Source organism: Hippichthys cyanospilos, chromosome 4 (genome assembly GCF_059441005.1).
Source record: "Hippichthys cyanospilos isolate Australia breed blue-spotted pipefish chromosome 4, RoL_Hcya_1.0, whole genome shotgun sequence".
NCBI classification, from domain to species: domain Eukaryota; kingdom Metazoa; phylum Chordata; class Actinopteri; order Syngnathiformes; family Syngnathidae; genus Hippichthys; species Hippichthys cyanospilos.
The window spans coordinates 22256768-22270339 of NC_142372.1; the positions used below are offsets into that span (position 1 = coordinate 22256768).

The window sequence follows — 13572 nt, forward strand, 5'->3', positions numbered from 1 at the left end:
GGTTGTGTGCTCTCAAACACATATTTTTGCCGTGGACATTTTCTACGGTAAAACTAAGTCAGTAATAAATGAATCTGACTGTGCAAAACCGCTCCTCCCAAATTCTGTAATGAAAACAAAACTAAAAGACATGAGAGTTTTCTGAGATTAGTTGGGTGTGTATTCACTCTTGCACACATGTCACGAGGGACTACTATTATTGTCATAACGCCTCTCTCACGAACACTTTTTATCTGGTCCGGGTGGGCGGTTCTGAGAGCGGAGAATAAGCAAGGAAATCTTAGAAATGCATCGGTGAAGGAAAATAACACTTTGGTAGTCTCAAGGGTGGGAAATAGACATTGTAACATGGCTGGGGGAAATTTTGATCCCACTTAAGTTTTTATTGTGTGATATCAAATGAAAAGCATACCGAAAAAAACACTTAAAACATGACGACTTTAAATATGCTATGCTGCCATCCCTTCTAAATGCTTGCAAACAGGAGGTCAAGAGGGGCACCCTATAACTGTCCCATTGAGCCCAAGTCAGGCTAATTTACTGCCATTCAAAATTGGAAATATTGTCCATTTTGGACATATTGAAAACCCGATGTTTTATTATGCACCCCCCCCAATTTTTGCATTAATCTTTTCAACGGGTACTCGCGAAATGGGCAGCAATATAAATTGTGCTGGCACCCTAAAACCACCGGGTGGTGCTAGCAGCCACTCTATTTGGAAGCCTTTCAATGACTTTGATGATTGGCTTAGCCTGGACACCCATAATGCAAAAGTTTTCTAGATTAATAATACTCTAGTTATGACATAATATATATTCCTATTTCAATTTCATAAATACACATCATAGTTACTTTTGCTATCATCGCATATTTACCATTTTTGTAAATAAAGAATTTAAAAAATGAATCTAATTTTTAATCATTAACTTTATCCTTTCTGAATGCTGATGAGATCTGTTTTCACGCATTGGGTTTCTGGAGCTTGAGTTGTTGGAGGTTAGAAAACAAAGGTCAGTCAGACCCTAAAATGGACACTGATAAGCTGTTATTGTCTTTGGACTGATAGTCTCCAAGTGTGGTTTGGAGGGCAAATTCAGGAGCAGGAGGAAGAATTGAAAATGGAAGAGCATGTGAGAGTTGTTCTCCAGATGAATGATGAATTTAACTTAAAAAAAAAAAGAAAAAAAAACACCCTGACGGCAACTTTGATAAAGGTAGTGATGCGCATTCACAGATGCAGCTCAAATTTAGTCTATCACATAAATGCAATGCACCTAGCTGTGACTATAGTCACATCTTACAATAGCAACAAAAACTCTAAAGTTGTGAGGAAAACACCCATTGTTAAAGCAAGTTTGTGATGGACAGGATGGATAAAGTTTTTTTTGTTTGTTTTTTTTTTTAATGTTAATTTCTCATTTTTGGCAAAGTACTAAAGCAAACTGCACCGGTCACCAGTCTTAGAACTAGTCTCAAATACATTTGCTGATCAATGGTTAAAAGTGCATCCTGTTAACACCTGTTGAAACAAATAAACAAAATACTTTGAAATGTGTTGTTTTACGCGTACATCAATCTTTATGATCGGTCACAATGTTTAAGGTAAGATTTAAAAGAGATGAATCAGATAGATTCATTCCAAATGTTAATTAATATCTCAAATTTGACAGCACAACTTCATGCACAAAAAAACAAAACAAAAAAAGGGAGCAAAAAAAACCCCATCTCGATTCTGCTTTATATTTAGAGTAATTTCTTTGATTGAGAAAAAGATCATTCTGTTCTACAGAAAGTGGGTTTTATCAATTTAACACCTACCAATAAGGTCAATATCAGAAGCATGCCAAAGCATAAAGCCAGATGGTACTTAACCAAAAAAAAAAAAAAAAAAACGTTTTGTATTTGACAGCTAAAACCAACATAATCTGAAGGTACTGCTCACATTACATCTAGTGAAACCTCACTTTGAATTTGTCTTCAAAGACCAAGTAAGATCTCGGCGTTTGATATAAAAGTTTAACATATATGTCTTTCAAAGATCCAAAACAACCAAAATATAAAGAACGTAACATTGACCTCAAATATTCATGAACTGTCGTAAAACCATTAAATGCACATTTTTAACCATTGAAATGTACTAAGTTGGGCTTTTAACGCTTTAAAAGCAAAAGGAAGTTTGACCTCTCAACAAACGAAAATGTCAAAACTTGTGATTTGGCCCATCTGAAAACCACGTCGGCGATCCCATTAAGTTTATATTTAATCTCCTGATGCATCATCTGTCAACAATTACTTGTTTTAATATTGTTATTTGTTCAAATTTTATAAGGTCATATTATCCTAATGAGGAATGCAAAAATTTGTAAAAAAAACAAAAAAACAACGGATTTGCTATCTGATGTGGAAACGAAATCTCAAAAAGACTGTTCCGTGTGGGCAGTAGTACTCAATCAGTGATTAACAAAGTGAGGACCCAGGTGTTTCCTCATACTGGATGTGGCTTGTCCATCCATCCATTTTCTATAGCCGCTTATCCCCACAGGGGTCGCAGGCTTGCTGGCGCCTATCTAAGCTGGCCTCGGGGAGTAGGCGGAGGACAGACACCGAGACAGAAACAAACGACCGATCACACTTAAGGACAATTTAGTATGTCCAATTCTCCTGCCGTGCATGTTTCTTTGGGGGGAGTGGGAGGAAGCCGCAGTGCCCGGAGAGAACCCACGCGGGCTCGGGGAGAACATGCAAACTCCACACCGGGACCTTTGAACCGTGAGGCGGACGTGCTATTCACTGCGCCACCGAGCCAGCCGACACAATCATTATTATTATTATTATTATTTTTAAGTCATTGCTCACACGAACGGATCCAAATTTCAATTAGCCTGGCCATAGAGAACATCTAAATACATTTTAGCCGTTCATTTACAACTATGAAATTGTAAGATGGGCTTCCAGCAAATGCATTGGAAGGTGGGAAAAAATATGAAAAGGTAAAACGAGTTGCCACAAAGAAAAATGAAGCTAAATTGTAACAAGTATTTCCACATTAGGTTGTTTGTTAAATTATTATTGAATGTTGAACAATGGTTTGGGAAAATGCGGTCAGGTAGAAACTCATAGAAGAGGGTAGAAGCCGCTTTTAATTGCCTTCTACTGTTTCTTCTTTTTTATGCTAATCCGCCACCATATTTGACTTAAATGTTGAGTGTGCATTTGTTATTCTTGTTATTCTACGTGACTGAAAAGCCTCCCACAGCCAAAACGCACCTCATAAGACTGATGACTAAAATAGACAACCTGCGGCGTAGTCGTTATGGCAACACATGCATACCAAACAAGCTATAGACAAGCGAAGCCACCATCGTTGTGCCTCCTCCCTCATTTCCATTTGACACTTTACACGTAAGATTTTAACGGCATTGACGTATGCTGGACTAGATTTTGCACGGCAAGGGTGAAGATAGGTATGGGATGATTTGCCATTTTATACAAATGTCACATTCAGACAAACTAGGATTCATACCTAAGACTAATTTGCAGTCTTCATACCAAAGCCCTATTTGGAGTCTACGTTGAACCTCGGGAGAAAAGCGCTATATAAGCGAAGGTCCGTTTCCCATTTACCAACCTGACACGACTTTGGAATGTGGGAGGAGGTTGGATTCAAACTCCCAACTTCAGAACCGTGAGGCGAATATGCTAAGGTTTATAAATAGCCTTTCCAGAGGGAATGTAAACACAAAGTACACTTTGGTGAGGTTTGTGCAACATCTTGACGCAAAATGCTGCAGGTGCGGTAGTGTATATCCGACTGTTTTTTTTCTATTTAAATAAATATGCAACAGCAATACACTTTTTGATTGGGATAAATATATTTTTAAAAAAAAAGAAAAATCCACTGGGCTGGATGTCACACCATAACCACGTGCAAACAGGATTGTCAGATATATCAGTATTTGGTAACAGAAATCCATACAAATCATCATACTGTATTTCCCTTGATTTTTGGAGCTGGCACTTTGTCCAAGATCAAATAAAAACATCACATCTGAAGATTCCGTTTGTCATCGCTTCATAAAGTGCACTTTTTCTTGAGGCATACATGAGAATTATCCAGACGGCGTATTCTGGCTATCAAAATGGAGCGTTGATGTCATGAGCAGCCGTAATGCAATAGGAAGTAGTGAGGACGTTGGCCTTGTTTTTGGTTGAAGTCTTTGTATGATAAAACGAAGAGGAGCAGGCCTTTACGCTCAAACAGTGATGGTTGACAAGAGAGCCATGAGCGCCACACCAGAGAAAATGAGTAGGGTCTGAAGCAGCGAGTGGCTACAAAAAAGAAAATGTTTTTAAAAGTCACATTCACAGACAATTCAATATTGTATTCACGGTCAACGTGCATCATACCTCAAACTGGATTCCTCCAGCAGGTCGGGAACTATGTTCACCAAGGCTATGTAGAGAAAGCCTCCGGAGGTGAATGGAAGTATCCAGGAAGTACCATTTTCTGGAAATACCAGATGAATAATGTTGTTGGCATGACGTTTGATGGAAAGGATTCCTAAACCTGCGATATACAGTATGTATCTGACCTGTGCCTTTTGGCGATTGGGCATATAAAGCAAAGCAAGCCCCAAGGACACCGACCAACGCGGTGGACAGCTGTAGACGGGCGGCGCTCCACCGGTCGAAGCCGGCTCGGAGCAAAATGGCAAAGTCGCCCACCTGAGGACAACGCCACGTATCATACGGCTTGAGCCATTTCACATCCGAATTGCGGGCCTTTAACTCACTACGCCTAGAATTAACAGAAATCAAGTCCAATATTTTCAGATCAAAGAGTCTCACCTCGTGTGGGATTTCATGGAGCAATATGGCGAAGGTGGTAAGAAATCCAACCTGCAAGTCAAGTATGATTAGCGGAAGGTCTTTGACTATTTTGTCAATGACCACGATTGGAATATTACGGCTTGTTGTTCGAGCCGCGGCATTCGTATTCGTGTCACATGGCTATAGTTTGAATAAGAGCGCCAGTGAACATGTACATACTGTAGGTATGTGTGTGTGTGTGTGTGGGGTGCATGACATCTAGCTAACTTCCTCTCTGGCACATACATCCATAGTTCCTGCTGATAGCCTTATGCCCCTCCACCTGGACTCATCTTTTTCCATATATAATATGGATACGGTCATTTTCCCAAGTTGTGTTTCTGCTGACAGCCCATTTTGTAATCCAGGAGTTAAACAAGAAAGAATCTGTACTAAAATTCGGAATTCTACTTTAAATTTGGAAAACGTTTGTTTTGTTTTGATATCTAAGTACAAAAAGTAGTTCAACAAGACTAATCGTTCAAAAAATGTTCAATATTAGTTAAATATTTCAAACCAATAACACTATAGTATAGACATTTTAGCTGCAAAAAAAAAAAAAAATATATATATATATATATATATATATTTTTTTTGTCATCACTTAACAGGAAAATGTTTTTATTACATCTTTCACAGGTTCGCTGCTTCACAGATTTTTTACAGTGTAGTTGATAATTACAGCGCATCGTGCACTGAATCCTGATTGGCCCAGGGGCTTTACTGTTGTCTCGAAAAAAAATATTGAAGCTATACTCTACTGGTTTTTCACTTGTCAATTTATTACAAAAGGCAAGAGGATCCAAAAGCTTGCTTTCGTCTCTCCTGTGTCTCCCCTGTTTCCGAGTGCGCTCAGCTCAGCTGATTGACAGCTTGGTCTCTGGGAGCCGATCACGTGACTCGTAGGCGTGCCGAGAGCAAACGCACACACCCGGTCTGTGTGCCTACATAGAGAGCAACGGAGAAATGCGCAGTTTCGGAAATCTGACTTTTACCTAGATTTCTTTCGTAATAAATTGAAATTTCAAGTGTATTGTGATGATATAAGAGGCTTCACTTTAATTCGAGGTTTATAAAAATCTTCTTGCTCAGAAAAAGAAAGAGCTCAACTACTATAGTACTCATAACAAGGTGCGGGTTCAGGACGAAGACGCATTGCTGGGACTGTGAAATACGCAAGTGACAGTGTTTCCAACTTTGTACCACTACATTAAAATGATTGTCTTAAACAAATTTGGGGCTTTAAAACAAGTTTTGATTTTCGGTTTTAGTCTATAGTTTAGTATTGCATTGTAAAATAAGAAAAAAAAATAAAGCTGGCTACTTCACGCATTTCACTTTGCGCCTGTTATTTTTGGAACGTAACCCCCGCGATGAACGAGGGATTACAGTATACCTTTACTTTATTCTACTGCATGGTGGATTGCTCTTTCAAATCCGTTGCACTTTGTACATCTACCTATCTAGTTACATGTAAACAGTTGCTCACCTTCTTGCTTACAAGGAAGCTCCCAGCGACAGCCAGTCCATGTGTAAAGTTGTCAATGCAGTTGGCCAGTAGGTTAAGGTAGCCACTTGTCTGAAATATAGAGCAGTTATTCAGCTCATTCCTGTCCCACATATGTACACCCTGAATGAGGCTTCGAGTTTAAGACGAGGACTTCTGTAGGAATGGCCGTGACCCGCTGCCCGTTTGCTGTGTTGGTCGGTAGTAAATTCACGTAGAATAGTTGATTCAGACCTGCCTTTATGACTCCAATTGGATTATACTTCAACTGTCAAGATGTAAATTGCATTTCGGCAGTAAATATGATGACGTACTTGGAAAGGGATCTGGGAGCGAAAAATGAGCTACTACCGGACAGCACCTTTCTGACAAATCGCACTGCCTTTTCGTGGCAAGACTCAATCACATCGAACATGAGCAGTATGCCTACAATGTGTGTCACCACTCCTTATTTAATGATAAGTACACCCACTAGCACACAGGTGCGTATTTAAAGCAGTTGCAATGTCGTGCCCGGGAAAAGCAACTGGGCAAGACATGAAAGAGCACACATTCCGTTCTTGAAAGCTGATGCTCGTCGAGTCCTTGCCATTTCTTTGGCACTCAGCATCCTTTTTGACTTTTGTGGTCAATGTAGAGGCTGACTTGAATGGAACTGGAGGGAACACTCTACACGCCTTATTTTATGGTGATTAACTAATACACGCCATAAAGGTCCCCTTTTCGAAGAAAATGAATCGGTAGTGAAAGCTTTGAGGTCCACTGCACACGTTTGCTCATCGGCATTCTAAACATACCTGGATTTTATCAGATGTTCCCTGCACACTCTGATGCTTGGTGGATTTCGATGACTCAGATTGAGACCCGTTTCCATGTACCAGATCAGCCTTTCCATTGTATACAGAACTTGACTGTGTGCAGAGGGGAGGGGGAAAAAGATCATACCACAGCTTGGCATGGACCAAAGTGTCTTTAAGACGTACTGTTTCATTGAACATTTAAACTAAAACCGTTCTTGAAAAACCTAAAGCACTTGCATGGATGTACTGCTTTGCACTGGAGGCTGCAATAATCAGCCTTAGGCAATGAGTAACTGGGAATAAAGACGTTACCATCAACTTTGAAAAGTTTTTGTTTTTGTGATATGAGAGTAGCAAAGATTAGGCCGCTGGTGAGTTGGCTAAAATGGGATGAATGCATCATGAACGAAGTTGAGATGGAATGTCTGCCAACTTGGGGCACTTTCCATTAAAGGTGCTGAGAATTCACAGTATCCCGTTGTTTCCAGATGACAAGCTACTACTTGTCTTGCAGACTATTAACCCTGTGATAGTTCATGAATCTTTACTGATGAGCTTCAGGGCGCCAATCCATTCACCATGAAAAGGGCGCACAAGAGTTCGGTGGGAGGGGCTCGGGGTGCATTCGGAAATGCATTCTTATGCCCTACATGACCCTGAGAGCGTGTATGTGGTCAGAGAGAGAGAGCGAGAGAGAGAGCTTGCTCCCTTATTGATATCTGAATGTAGCCTATGTTTTAAACCTAATAAGCTCGTACTTAAATTCTTTCCAGCTGTACTGCTTGACACTCTGGGTGCACGGGTCCCCACTTGCAGGGCCTTCCGTAGGTGTGCCCACACTTTGTCAGCAGGTCAACTACTAAAATGACCTGAGTCCAAATGTATATTATATGTTGGTGCACCTTTGCATCATTGCATGAATCCATACATACTACATACAGTATATATATATATATACAGTGTGTATATATAGTATATATACACGGTATTGTCTAGACAGTGGGGCAAGCGACAGGTAGGTAGATTTTCTCTTGGTACTCCGGTTTCCTCCCACACTCCAAAAACAGGTTAAGTGAATCGGAAACAAAGTTCAGGGTGCAGAGTGTTGAGCAATGGATTTACAACCTTATTTTGTGTCCTAACACACCAGCTCTTGAGTTTGATCTTTTCAAATTGTGTGGGTGAGTGTATATGAACAAATAATGATGCACACACGTTGAAGGTGAGCTAGAGAACTTACAGTAGAGTTAAAATTCAGGTCTGAATGTGAGGGTGGATCTATGTCTCCATCTGGATCTGAGAACATCTTCTCCAAGAGAAGAAATGCAAGTAGGCCAGTGATAACCCACAAGCCCTGTGCCATGTAGTGTTTTTCTTTGTCAGCTGGAAATGAGAAGATAAACGTTACTTTTAGCAACAGATGAACAACATGTTTCTACTCAAAAAAGCATAGTGTATACTGAACCGGAGAACTGCAGCAGTTGCATTAGCTATTGTCACATGTAAGACACTGACATTGACTTAATATTTTGGAGTTTAAAAAAAACTTAAAATCACAATAAATACACATTACATTATTAATGATAGAATGAGCAAAATAGTGGTACTGATGGAAAGGTGACCCACCTGAGGAGCCAGAGTGCGCCCATGCTTCAGGAAGGAGATGAAGGAATACATCGCCAAGAAGACCACCGATTGCGAAGCTCAAAAGTCTCTTAAGCTTCTGGTGTCCAGCTGAAAATAACAAAAGTGTGGGAAAAAAAAAAGATTTTATCTTCGACATCTTTCATTTTCATCAGAAAAGGTCTTGAACAGGACAAACAGGAGGAGCTTACTGATATAAGTGGTAGCGGGGGTGCTTTAAAAGAAAGGATTGAGGAAGGTTATTTACCCCACTACTTATTTGTTCGCGGCTCCCCCCGTAAATGACGAACTTCTAGTAAAATTGCACTTGAAAAACAAAGACCAAAAATACTGGCAGACTGGCGAGGCCACAAGCCTCAAGCCGATTTCACGTGCGTCTTTTTAATCAAAGCAGAGCACACAAGAGAACTTTTTGTCCAGTACATTCTGTTCCTGTGTGCACCTACATGACCAGATCTAGCGGTCCGCTATTTTGAACTAGCTTTACATTGTGCTAGTGCTATTGTTGAGAGTTAAAAAGAAAAGCTATAAAAGTCATAAAAGGAAAACAGAACAAAAACTGTTATTACACACAAAGTTCCAGATTGCTGAAAGATAAAGCGACTCGAGTGAGGGTGGATATGGTTTTGGGTCGTGTGTGTGTGTGTGTGTGTGTGTTAAACTAAACTTGAGAATAGCATGTCATTGGCAAGGCTATGTACGCATTTAAGCATAACGACTTGCTTGACTAAAGTGCTCAAGTATAAGCACTGTACTTATATTCGTACAGGTCAGAGGGGTCCAAACTACTGGCCGAGGGCTATTTGCAGGCCACAATCTATTTTTCAGCACCCTGCGCAAAAATGAAAAATTACACTTGAGGCTAATAGTTAAATACATAAATGTTTGGAGATGGTAAGAGTAAGAAGGGTGTTGAAAAATAGGTGCCAATATTTTTATTAAATAGCCTCATTTACAGTAGATCTTTACTCGGTGTGGAAAAAAAGACAAATTATTTGTACGAATATGTGAGATAAAAATATAACTTCAAAACCGTTAATGATTATACAACTTGAACAAATAATTGTGTCAATGTACGGTTTATAAAAATATTACTTAATTAATGCGCAAGTAACAGTTTTAAAAATGGTCATCTTACAAGAGGTTGCTCTTGTTTTGGTTCTGATTGCGGAGATGGGATTTGGTTGCCATTCGGTGCAGGTGTGAACCCAGTTTAATAGGTTACTGTGCCATTGACCACCCCCAGAATCTTGAGAAATCTTCAAACATTTGCTTTATAATTATAAGCTTTGACAAAAAAACGCAAGCCAGGGACGTCGTAAACCGGGGGTCCACTGTACTGGGCTAATGAAGCCAGAAAAAGGGATCCCTGTGAAAATTGAAAAGGCTTTGGTATTCCGACACCTTTTGATAGCAAGCATCTTGCTACCAACAGCAAAATATAATGAGTAATTCATGATATGCGCCCTACCTTCTGTTTTCAGGGCTGCTCCGGCTTCAATCGGAATGACGAGCAAGGGAAAAATCCCACTAAGGCCTACAACAACTGAGCCCACAAGGGACAAGACCCAAACATGAGTGTGCTCACTAGCTAGCAAGTCTGCTAGCGCTTTGAGGCCTTGAAAGTCCCCAGTGCAGTTAGGACCTGGTCTTGCAGCTGTGGCTGTTGCATGAGCCATGGCTGTTTGAGTCATCTTCTGGCCTGATGCCACCTTGGAGGTCAACAACAGCAGAGTGACTATGATAAATAGAGCAGACATGGCCCAGAAGGGCCTCCGACAGGCTTCAGCTTTCATCCGTTCCATGGGCCAAAGAACACATGTAACCGGTAATTCTGTAACAAGAGGAACATATATTTATTTGTTTAGCACAGGATTATTCTCATTCCTTTGTTTTGTAAAAGTTCAAAATGTTCAGACTGAAAAGAATATTCCAGTCTTAACACGTTATAAGACTGTTACAGTAAAATGTGGTGCTTTATCATACAGTCAATTCTAAGCCATTATTCTTTATGGCTTGCACACCTTCAGCTTACTGCAAACAACGTGGTCGACGCAGAAATAAGGCCAAGCAATGGATTGCCCATGGAGGTCTACATGGCGCATGTTTTGGTCCTAAATTTTTAAGACTTTTCTTTTATCCTCCGGATCTGGTGCATAATTGCAAATGCTCTGAATTTGAAAGAAACACCTTTCTTGCTGCCAACAATGCCAAAGGAAACTTATCATAAGCAACAACAGAGCAAATTTAAGAGACAAGTGTAATTCAGTGTAATGGTCCACGATGAAGACTTACATATATATCACGTTAACTTAGAATCGATGCATTTCACCCTATAGGCATCATAGTCTCTCCAGTATTCTGCGGCCACACAATTTACCTTTGATTTCAACACACTCCACAAAATTCGAAGCAGTCCGCTGAATATAGGGCACGGTGCAGAGTATATGTTACATTTACACGTTATCTTCATCCGAACAAATACATTTTGCCGTCCAATAGACCGGCTATATGTTCACATTAAATTCAATCTTTTTTTGTTCTTTTTATGCATGTTATAATGTGAATGGGGCGTGTCTATGCTGTGATCATGGACTTTATTGATGTGCCACAAAGCACAAAGCAAAACTTTGAGCAATGCGCAAAACAAACCGCGCGTTTATGGAAGTAAATATGGGCCAGCAAGGAGACGCTCATCTTTTTTTATCTCATATATCTACAAAGCAGAGCAGATGCAGGGGTAGAAATATTTGGATTGGTATATATGGGTGGACTGGGTGGCACGTCCGCCACGCAGTGCTGAGTTGGCAAGTTTGCTTCCGGCACAAGCCTCCCTGTGTGGCATTTGCACGTTATCCGCCCTGCTTGCGTAGGTTTTTACCAGGTACTTCGGTTTTCTAAACATTGCAAAGATAGGTTTGGTGGACACTAAATTGTCCTTAGGTGTGGTTCTGCATGTGTGTGTGTGTGCGAATAGTAAGTCTTTATGTGCCCATGATCGGTTTGCAACCAGGTTAGGGTGTACTCAGTACACAAAGACAGATAGTATACAGTAGGTTCCAGCACGCCCACAACCCATGTGACGATAAGCAGTTAGGAAAGAAAATGGATGGATGGCTGGATTGGTTGATGCAATTCATGTTTACAATATGAAGGTCAAGTAGATACTCTTTTATTTCAATCTTTGCTTTAATCTCACTTGTTAGGCACAAATTAAAATGTATGCATTTACAATAACGCAAATAAATTTGGCCAAGATGGACACAAAGATTAATGGATGTTGAGTATTTTCATCCATTATCTGCACCTTATCGGAGGCTGGGTTGTGAGAGAAGCAGCTTATGCAGGAAAGCCCAGACATCCCTCTCCCCAGCCACTTTGTCCAGCTCCTCCAGGAAGATCCCCAGGCCAGCTGAGAGACATAATCTCTCCAACGTGTCCTGGGTTGTCCCAGAGCCTTCTCCCTAGTGGGACATGTAAGAAACACCTCACGAGGGAGGCGTCCAGAAGGCATCCTAATCAAAGCCACCTCAACTGGATCCTTCCTCTCGACATGAAGGAGAAGTGGTGCGACTGATGTCTCATGGAATGTCTCACCAGAAATGTGAGCTATTTGTTCGGTGTTCAATGGTTTGGATACTTCGAAGGTTTTTGATAGTCCGGAAGCACACACACACATCTGTCACCGTTTCCCCCAGCTGTCATTTAAACAGATGCCAACAGAAGTTGAAGTTGTCATTGCAGAACAGGTAGTTTGATATTGAATTACAGTACAAAAAGTTTAATGCGCTCTGCTTCCTAATAATTTCGATAGTTAAATCAGAGGAGGTTTTTTTTTCCATTGCCATTATTTCATGCCGCATTACGTTGAAAACCTCGATTTAAAACTTTCAGTCGTGAAGAAAATAATTTGAACCCAGACAAAAATATATGATGACGATGCTAATAAAAATCAACTTGACAGCGCTCGAGTCACTGTCTCGAGAGTGTACGAACCGTCACGGAGTTTTAGGGAAGGATTACAATCATTTTCTGCAGATTCTACATCCGATGATACGCATAAACATGCATACTTACTACTTACTTAGCTACTACTAAAACCTATTCTAAATGTAAATGCTATGAGGGTTTAAACGAGCTCCGACCCAGGCACACAAAGTTAGCAAGCTAAAGCTAGCTCGGTAAAAACACTTGCATGCCCAAAAGTCGTGAGCATCTACAAATTCAATCTGTGCGCGGCGCTACCTCATGCATCATTTGCAAGTTCATGTTCATGTTTCATTTTTTGCTCCGATACCTTGTGGTTGAAGTAGTCGTTGCACCGGAGTGTCCCTGCCATCCAGGCCAACTTAAGGGAAGCTGCCTTGCGCCGCACACTTCGCAGGATCTTCCGCCGGCAGCCAAAGGCAGGAATGGTCCGGCCTCAGCTGCCTTCTAGGAGCCTTCTTTTTTTTCTTTTTTTTTTTTTTAGTTCTCCGGGAGCCACGTAGAAGATTCCTTCAGAGGAAAAAAACTGGCCAACAAGAGAGGAAGTATGACAAGTTGAGATACACGCCCCACTTGACGAAACTCTTCGGAACGTTTCTACTTAAGGAATTCAAAGTGGTACAATACGTAGTTATTAAGTAAGGCGTGTGCTGTTTTATTCGTCTCATGGCCTATCGTTGAATGACAGTCTAGTTAACATAATGAGCGTTCCAGTTTTCAGTAAAACTAAAATATACGTGCTATATATCCGATTACAAACTTGC

At 40.6% G+C, this 13572-nt stretch overlaps 1 protein-coding gene across 3 annotated transcripts; it reads right to left on the bottom strand.

Moving 5' to 3' along the window:
* Nucleotides 1-3851: 3851 nt before the first annotated feature.
* On the bottom strand, nt 3852-13369 carry slc39a13 (solute carrier family 39 member 13). 3 transcript variants are annotated; one of them, XM_088413938.1, is made up of 10 exons: nt 13119-13369; nt 10293-10655; nt 8804-8911; nt 8418-8560; nt 7175-7288; nt 6360-6449; nt 4850-4900; nt 4594-4726; nt 4409-4508; nt 3852-4330 (listed from the first exon to the last, which is right to left on the bottom strand). In XM_088413938.1, exons 2-10 carry the CDS (start codon nt 10624-10626, stop codon nt 4255-4257), a joined length of 1149 nt encoding a protein of 382 aa, XP_088270064.1. In that variant the 5' UTR covers nt 10627-10655; nt 13119-13369; the 3' UTR covers nt 3852-4254. The 3 variants fall into 3 exon arrangements, with proteins under 3 accessions (XP_088270064.1, XP_088270065.1, XP_088270066.1); XM_088413939.1 differs by lacking the exon at nt 13119-13369 and adding an exon at nt 11202-11370; XM_088413940.1 differs by lacking the exon at nt 13119-13369 and adding an exon at nt 11117-11355.
* Between the last annotated feature and the right edge of the window lie 203 nt (nt 13370-13572).

Coding starts and splice junctions, on each gene's coding strand:
- slc39a13 (XM_088413938.1), bottom strand. CDS start 10,626: ATGGAACGGATGAAAGCTGAAGCCTGTCGGAGGCCCTTCTGGGCCATG. Junction 8,561..8,803: donor GGCGCACTCTGGCTCCTCAG/GTGGGTCACCTT, acceptor TCTCATTTCCAG/CTGACAAAGAAAAACACTAC. Junction 4,901..6,359: donor GCTTCCTTGTAAGCAAGAAG/GTGAGCAACTGT, acceptor CTTGACTTGCAG/GTTGGATTTCTTACCACCTT.